This window comes from Mustelus asterias, chromosome 14, assembly GCF_964213995.1.
Source record: "Mustelus asterias chromosome 14, sMusAst1.hap1.1, whole genome shotgun sequence".
Classification (NCBI taxonomy): Eukaryota; Metazoa; Chordata; class Chondrichthyes; order Carcharhiniformes; family Triakidae; genus Mustelus; species Mustelus asterias.
Window position 1 is genome coordinate 98,703,142 of NC_135814.1, and position 8,918 is coordinate 98,712,059.

At 48.6% G+C, this 8,918-nt stretch overlaps 1 protein-coding gene across 1 annotated transcript in view; it reads left to right on the top strand.

Moving 5' to 3' along the window:
• Positions 1–1,026: 1,026 nt before the first annotated feature.
• LOC144503424 (protein FAM237A-like) overlaps positions 1,027–8,918 on the top strand; it is a 43,078-nt gene continuing 35,186 nt past the window's right edge. The window contains exons 1-2 of the mRNA XM_078227732.1: positions 1,027–1,037; positions 1,816–1,918. Of these exons, the coding sequence (XP_078083858.1) occupies positions 1,027–1,037; positions 1,816–1,918 (114 nt within the window). The remainder of the gene's footprint in view (positions 1,038–1,815; positions 1,919–8,918) is intronic.

The following is an 8,918-nucleotide window of genomic DNA, read 5'->3' on the forward strand; positions in this document are numbered from 1 at the left end:
GTCGCCACGCAGTACCCGAGGACATCCACCGAGTGGGACTTTGAAGCCATGGAGATCGTTTGCTTCACTGGCAGTACTGAAAGGGCGTAGTGACTCACTGTGTTAGGGTGAATAAAGCTCTCCGTACTCCCACAGTCAAACAAACAGTTTGTAAAGCGACCGTTTACCTCGATGTCCATCATGGACCTGGCGAGTTGGTGAGGCCTGGATTGGTCCAGCGTAATCAAAGCCACCATTGGATTTTGCGAGTAGCCGCACGCGGCTGACAGCGTCCAAGATGGCGGCCCGCACAGCTCACACGTGGCTACCGGCGCCCAAGATGTCGGCCCCCGTGAGTCGCACGCGACGCTATTGGGCTTGGAAGTCGATTTCACTCTGCATATCTTCACATAATGGCCCTTCTTTCCACACCCGGAGCAGATCGCATCCTTCGCCGGGCAGCGTTGTCGGGGGTGCTTCCCCAGGCTGCAGAAGTAGCACTTCGGGCCTCCGGAGACTGCCGCAGCGGTCGGGTCATTGGTGGGACGTGGCGTGGCGTAGGCCTGCGGCCCTCCCGAGTACAGGGGTGGCGGCGGCCCCGGTGTCCACGATGCGCCCCCGTGGTCGGGGGTGTAGGCCTCGAGATTACGGAAGGCCACCTCTAACGAGTTGGCAAGCGCCACAGTCTTTTGTAGGTCCAGCCCACCCTGTTCCAGCAGTCGTTGTCGGATATAGTTTGACCTGATACCCGTGACATAGGCATCTCTGATTGAGTCCTCAGTGTTTTGGGCGGCTGTTACGGTCTTGCAGTTGCAGGCCCTGCCAAGTGCTCGCAACGCACACAGGAATTCATCACCCGATTCTCCCGGCTGTTGTCTGCGAGTAGCCAGAAGATGTCTGGTGTAGATTTCATTAGACTGTTTGTTGTACTGGCCTTCTAAAAGTTCGATCGCATCCTTGTAAGTTTCAGCGTCTCTAATCATCAAGAATACTTGATCGCTTACCCGAGCGTGGAGCACGTGTAGCTTGTCGGTTTCGGTCCGGACGATGGAGAGGAGGTGAGGCAAGTTTCGAAACAGCGCAGTCAGTGATCGAAGCTGTTAGAGGCTCCTACAGTTTGAGGTTCCAGTTCGAGTTTGTCGGGTTTTAGTATCTGCTCCATCCCAAAACTTTTGCTAATAAAATTGATGCACCATCAATCGAGCAAAGACTAGTTTGTATGTAAGAACAAATAGGCTTTTATTAGCAAAAGACTTGGAGCACACCCATGCCGATGAACTGGTCCAGACTGAGGCAGGGGGTGGGGAGCAGTCGCCTTTATACCTGGACCGGGGGGGGGGGGAGGAGTCTCGGGTAGGGCTGGCAGGGATGTGTCCAGGCATGTCACATATACAGGCAATAAGCTAACAGTGGTTTACCACAGTTGTTCCGTGACCTCAGACTTTTGTATGGTTTTCCCGACGGAAGAAGGTGGAAGAGAGAATGTCGCTGCGTGGCATCCTTAATTATGCTGCTTGCTTTTCCGAGGCAGCGGGAAGTGTAGATGGAGTTAATGGGAGGTTGGTTTGAGTGATGGACTGGGCTTCGTTCATGACCCTTTGTCGTTCCTTGCGGTCTTGGGCAGAGCAGGAGCCCATACCAAGCTGTGATACAACCAGAAAGAATGCTTTCTGTGGTGCAACTGTAAAAGTTGGTGAGAGTCGTAGCAGACATGCCAAATTGCCTTCGTCTCCTGAGAAAGTAGAGGGATTGATGGGCTTTCTTAACTATAGCGTCAGCACGGGGGGACCAGGACAGCTTGTTGGTGATCTGTTTTTTTTCACTGCCTGCCTGCAGCAGTAACCATTGCACCTTTGGTGAAGTTGAGTCAAAGCCGGAAGATTCTGGGTTCAAGTCCCCTCTCCAGAGGCCTGAACATAAAGTGCAGGAGGAGGCTCCAGTACAGTATTGGAAATGCACTGGTAAGGGGCTGTATTTCAGCTGAGATGTTCCACCCAGATCCCACCTGCCTGTTCAGGTGGATGTGGAGGAAATGGTGTGGATGATTTTGAAGTCGAGCAGGGAGTTTTCCCTGGTCTCCCAGCCACTATTTACCCCTCAGTCCGCATCACCGGAACACATTATCACACTGCAGGTTAAGAGTTTGCAGTGCGCATTATGTTTCTGACATTAATGGCTCTCAAACTGGGGTCTGCAGAGACCTTCTCGGGGTTCATAATTCATAGAGTTATAGAATCCCTACAGTGCAGAAAGAGGCCATTTGGCCCATCGAGTCTGCACCGACCACAATCCCACCCAGACCCTACCCCAGTAACCCCTCGTATTTACCCTCCTACTTCCCTGACACTAAGGGGCAATTTACCATGGCCAATCCACCTAACCCGCACATCTCTGGAGGGTGAGAGGAAACCGGAGCCCCCGGAGGAAACCCACGCAGACATGGGGAGAATGTGCAGACTCTGCACAGACAGTGACCCAAGGCCTGTACCATCAATTCTGGACAAGCCTTACAGGTGAGTGATCAGTGTGGCTGCCCAGAGCATCGCAGTTAAGGGAAAGCGAGGATATAATTCCCTGTGATCGATCCCTCTCTCTCTCTCTCTCTCTCCGCCGCTCTCTCTCTCTCTCCCTGGGTTCCTGCTCTCTCTTTCTCTTTCTGGGTTCCTGCTCTCTCTCTCTCGCCCAGGCCTCTGCTCTCTCTCTCTCTCTCTCTCCCCTGGGCTCCTGCTCTATGTCTCTCTCTCTCTGGGCTCCTGCTCTCGCTCTCTCTCTCTCTCTGGGCTCCTGCTCTCTCTCTCTCCCCAGGCTCCTGCTCTCTCTCTTTCTCTCGCTCTCTCCCCGGCCTCTGCTCTCTCTCCCTCTCTCTCTCTCTCTCCGGCTTCTGCTCTCTCTCTCTCTCCCTCCCTCAGCTCCTGCTCTTTCTCTCTCTCTCTTTCTCCCCTCGGCCTCTGCTCTCTCACTCTCTCTCCCTCCCTGGGCTCCTGCTCTCTCTCTCTCTCTCTCCCTCCCTCGGCCTCTGCTCTCTCTCTCTCTCTCCCCAGCCTCTGCTCTTTCTCTCTCTCTCCCCAGCCTCTGCTCTCTCTCTCTGTCTGCCTCCCTGGGCTCCTGCTGTCTGTCTCTCTCTCTCTCCCTCCCTGGGCTCCTGCTCTGTCTGTCTTTCCTACGGTTCCTGCTCTCTCTCTCTCTCTCCCCAGCCTCTGTTCTCTCTCTCTCTCTCCCTCCCCGGGCTCCTGCTCTGTCTCTCTCTGTCTCTCTCTCTCTCTCCCTGGGCTCCTGCTCTCTCTCTCTCCCTCCCTCGGCTCCTGCTCTCTCTCTCTCTCTTTCTGGGTTCCTGCTCTCTCTCTCCCTCTCCCCAGTCTCTGCTCTCCCCCTCTCTTTCTCTTGGCTCCTGCTCTCTCTCTCTCTCTCTCCCTCCCTTGGTTCCTGCTCTCTCTCTCTCTCTCCCTCCCTCGGCTCCTGCTCTCTCTCTCTCTTTCTGGGCTCCTCCTCTCTTCCTCTCTCTCCTCCTGCCCGTCCCCCCTCGTATTCCCTCCAGGTTTCTACTGGGTATATACAATGTGAAATAAGAAACAGGCACACAATTCTTGCTGATATCTGAAAGTAAATGTTTGTTGTCTAAAAGCATTATTAAAATACTTTACACGCAGTGTTTGCTGAGTATTGGTATCCTATATTTAAACGCTGTGTTTGGTTAACAATTTTTTTGTAGAATCTTACAACCTGTCCTGAATACTGAACTTCATAAGGCTTGTTTTAAAATATCCTTTTAATTTAAATTTAAATGGTTAATTCTGATACAGGGGTGGTGAATTCCTGGGAAACACCTCTGTTCGGATATTTGCCCATTTGACCTCAGGATGTCATATGGATAAGAGTTGAGAATGTAGAAACCCGCTGAGGTCATAACACCTCTCACAGACACTCACAGGGAAGCACGGTGACACAGTGATTAGCATGGCTTCCCTACAGCTCCAGGGACCTGGGCTCGATTCCTGGCTTGGGTCACTGTCTGTGTGGAGTTTACACGTTCTCCCAGTGTCTGCATGGGTTTCCTCCGGGTGCTCCGGTTTCCTCACACAGTTTGAAAGACGTGCTGGTTAGGTGCATTGGCCTTGCTAAATTCTCCCTCAGTGTACCCGGACAGGCGCCGGAGTGTGACAACTAGGGGATTTTCACAGTAACTTCACTGCAGTGTTAATGTAAGCCTACTTGTGACACTAATAAATAGACTTTAACTTAAGAACAGAGTAAAAGGTGCTGCTTCAATACAGGGAGTAAAGAATTGGAACTCTCCAGGGATAGGTCTTAGTTGTATACAAAATGACGAAGAGCAGAATCTCTCTGCGGGGGAAAGAAAAAATCACAGTTTTACTCGGGCTGACTGGAATGTTCAAAGGGGTTGGTTCCAGGAATCTCTGGAAATCTGGATCATCAACACTGTCATAAGAACAAAGAACAATACAGCACAGGAACAGGCCCTTCGGCCCTCCAAGCCTGCGCGCTCCCTGGTCCAAACTAGACCATTCTTTTGTATCCCTTCATTCCCACTCTGTTCATGTGGCTATCTAGATAAGTCTTAAACGTTCCCAGTGTGTCCGCCTCCACCACCTTGCCCGGCAGCGCATTCCAGGCCCCCACCACCTGAGGAAGGGTGGGGTGGGGTGAGGGAGGAGGAGGAAATCCATCTACGTGTGCCTTGCTGGTGCTAAACGGATCTGACAAATAACTGGAATGATTGTCAAAGGACACTGGAGGTTATGGCCTGGTAGGAAGTGGTGAACTGGAGGGAGCTAGAGGGTGACTTTGAGGCTGTCTCTTCAATGGTACATATCTGAGTTTGATTTGATTTATCATTGTCACGCATTGGTATAGAGTGAAAAGTATTGCTTCTTGCACACTATACAGACAAAGCATACCGTTCATAGAGAAGGAAACAAGAGAATGCAGAATGGAGTGTTACAGTCATAGCTAGGGTGTGGGGAGAAAGATCAACTTAATGCGAGGTAGGTCCATTCAAAAGTCTGATGGCAGCGGGGAAGAAGCTGTTCTTGATTCGGTTGGTACGTGTCCTCAGACTTTTGTATCTTTTTCCCGAAGGAAGAAGGTGGAAGAGAGAATGTCTGGGGTGCGTGGAGTCCTTAATTATGCTGGCTGCTTTTCCAAGGCAGCGGAAAGTGTAGACAGTGTCAATGGATGGGAGGCTGGTTTGAGTGATGGATTTGGCTTCATTCATGACCTTTTGTTGTTTCTTGCGGTCTTGGTCAGAGCAGGAGCCATACCAAGCTGTGATACAACCAGAAAGAATGCTTTCTCTGGTGCATCGGTAAAAGTTGGTGAGAGTCATAGCTGACATGCCAAATTTCCTTCGTCTTCTGAGAAAGTAGAGTCATTGGTGGGCTTTCTTAACTATAGTGTCAGCATCTGCCAGTAGCATGGTGTGGATGAAAAGCATTTTGTAAGGTATATTCTGTCAAATTATTGTTTGCCCTCTGTTGATTTTTGCTTTTTTGTTATGGTAAAAGTGTTTTAAAAAATTCTTGTCCATCAGACATTTCCGTCGGGATTTCTTTCTTTTCAAATAGGCTGGGATCTGAATATTCAAGGAGACTTTAAGTGTCAGAAGGACAGGAAGCTGGGAGGAGGTGATGAGGTAGCTCTGTTAGTTAAGGATAGTGTTAGTACAATAATGAGAGATGACGTTAGCTCTACAGATCAAAATGTCAAATCAGTTTGGGCAGAGATAAGAATTAGCAAAAGGCAAGAAGCCACTTGTAAGGGTAGTTTATAGGTATCCTAATAGTAATTGGGGCAGCACAGTGATTAGCACTGCTGCCTTATAGTGCCAGGGACCCGGGTTCGATTCCCGGCTCGGGTCACTGTGTAGAATCTGCATGTTCTCCCCATGTCAGCATGGGTTCCCTCTGGGTGCTTCAGTTTCCTCCCACAGTCCAAAGGACGTGCTGGTTAGGTACATTGGCTATGCTAAATCCTCCCTCAGTGTACCCAAACTGGCACCGGCGCGTGGTAACTAGGGGATTTTCACAGTAACTTCATTGCAGTGTTAATCTAAGCCTACTTGTGACACTAATAAATAAACTTTAAAAGCAGTGATGGAACACCCATAATATTCTGGGTTAGAACGTCGCAAAGCCTCACAACCCTTTGAATGAAGAAGTTTCACCCCCTTCGATGATCAACCCCTTATCTAGATTGTGTCCCCGTGTTTTAGATTTTCCAGTGTTTTCCTCGTCAAGTCCCTTCAGAATCCTGAATGTTTCAATGCGATCACCTCTCATTTGTCCAAATTTCAGAGAATATAAACCCGCCTTACTCAGCCAGCCTTCACACAGGACAATCCTTTCACCCCAGGGAACAGTCTAGTGAACCTTCGCTGTGGTGCCTCCAATGCAAGTACATACTTCCTTAGATATAGGGATCAAAACCACACATGTGTGGTCTCAGCATAGCCCTGGACAATTAGACCATAAGACCATAGGATATAGGAGCAGAACTAGGCCATTCGTCCCATCGAGTCTGCTCCGCCATTCGATCATGGCTGATATGCTCCTCATCCCCATTTTCCTGTCTTCTCCCCATAACCCTTCAACCCATTACCAATTAAAAATCTTCTAGCTCCTCCTTAAAGTTACTCGCTGTCCCAGCATCCACCGCACTTTGGGGTAGCGAATTCCACAGATTCACAACCCTTTGGGAGATGTAGTTTGTTGGGATCCTTATTGATCAAGAACCTATCTATCTCTGTCTTAAAGGCACTCAATGACCTGGTCTCCACAGCCCTCTGTGGCGATGAGTTCCACAGATTCACCACCCTCTGATTGAACAAATTCCTCCTCATCTCAATTTTAAAGGAGTGTCCCTTCACGCTGAGGTTGTGCCCTCGAGTTCTAGTCTCTCCTACGTCCACGCTATCTGGGCATCTCAGTATTCTGTAAGTTTCAGTAAGATGCCCCCTCATCCTTATAAACTCCATCGAGTATAGACCCAGATTCCACAATCGCACGTCATATGACAATTTGCTATAAATGACAACATATTATTTGCCTTCCTAAATGCTTGCTGTACACGCAGCCAACTTTCTGTGTTCCTTGTACCAGTGCATCTAAGTCTCCCTGATCGTCAACAGTTACAAATTTCACGCCTGTTAAAAAATATTCTACTCTTCTATTCTTATGACAAAAGTGAATAACTTCACACTTTCCCCCATGAGACTCCAACCACTACCTTGTTATCCACCATTCTTCACCTGTCTCTCTCTGCAGCCTCTTTGTATCCTCCTCGCAGCTTGTATTCCCACTTAGCTTTGTACCATCAGCGAATCTAGATACATTACCCTCTCTCTTCATCTTTTGAGTTTGTAGAATTGTGAATTTTCCTGATTCTGCACTCCACGGTGGCACAGTGGTTGGCACTGCTGCCTCACAGCGCCAGGGACCCAGGTTAGATTCCCGGCTTGGGTCACTGTCTGTGCGGAGTCTACACGTCCTCCCCATGTCTGCGTGGGTTTCCTCTGGGTGCTCTGGTTTCTTCCCACAGTCCAAAGATGTGCGGGTTGGGTTGATTGGCCATGCTAAATTGTCTTTTAGTGTCAGGAGGATTCGTGGGGTAAATACATGGAGTTACAGGGATAGGGTCTGGGTGGGATTGCTATCGTTGCAGACTTGATGGGCTGAATGGCCTTCTTCTGCACTGTAGGGATTCTATGAAGTCTATGGAGTGAAATTTTGACCCATATTCTTTTTCATAGGATCCCTACAGTGCAGAAGGAGGCCATTCAGCCCATCAAGTCTGCACTGACCACAATCACATCTAGGCCCTATCTCCGCAACCCCACATATTTACCCAGTTAATCCCCCTAATCTAAGGGGCAATACCTCACACTAAGCTGATCTTTTTCTACACCCTAGCCATGACTGTGACACTACATTCTGCACTCTCTTGTTTCCTTCTCTATGAACGGTATGCTTTATCTGTATAGCGCGCGAGAAACAATTCTTTTCGCTGTATACTAATACAATGTGACAATAATAAATCAAATTAAAATCAATTTAGCATTTACCAACGCATCTAACCAGCACATCTTTGGACTGTGGGAGGAACCTTGAGCACCCGGAGGAAGCCCACGCAGACACGGGGAGAACGTGCAAACTCCACACAGACAGTGACCCAAGCCAGGAATTGAACCCAGGTCCCTGGAGCTGTGAGGTAGCAGTGCTAACCACTGTGCTACCGTGCCACCCATAGCATTGACTCTGTCACTTCGGTGAGTTACCATTACCATGTAATGTATAGAACCATTCACCACTTGCATTGTTAGATTCAAACAGCTGAGTGATGTAGTGCATAAATAGGCACAATTATGGCAAAATATAGTCTTAAAACAAAAATTAAGAAGCCAAGTATGAATATATTGAGTCAATTATTGCAAACATCGATGTTATGAAAAGATTCCCACTTCAGCAAGTGGATGAGAGCAAGTGTTATAAAAATAAACCGAACCTCTTGCCCTGAAACCATTAGTAGGATCAAAGATGGTTAATGTCTGGATGTTGAGTATTCTTCACAATGCAAATGCTATTTTCTTTCTGTGTAAGTGGCGGGCTAACTAGTTTAAAGTCGGGGAGGGGGCCACATCACCATGGTGCAAGAAAGCATGAATTCTGGAACAGCCAGGTGAGGCCTTTTAAGATGTCAATCCGTATAATGAAGGCACACTCGTACCTGCCCCAATATGTTGCAGTGTTCTAATGTACCTGTAAAATTAAACATCAAAAGAAAAGGCCTGTTTTGTTTTAAAGTTTATTTTTCAGTGTCACAAGCAGGCTTGCATTAACACTGCAATGAAATAACTGCAAAAGTCCCTGAGTCGCCACACTCCAGCGCCTGTTCGGGTACACTGAGGGAGAATTTAGGAATGCACC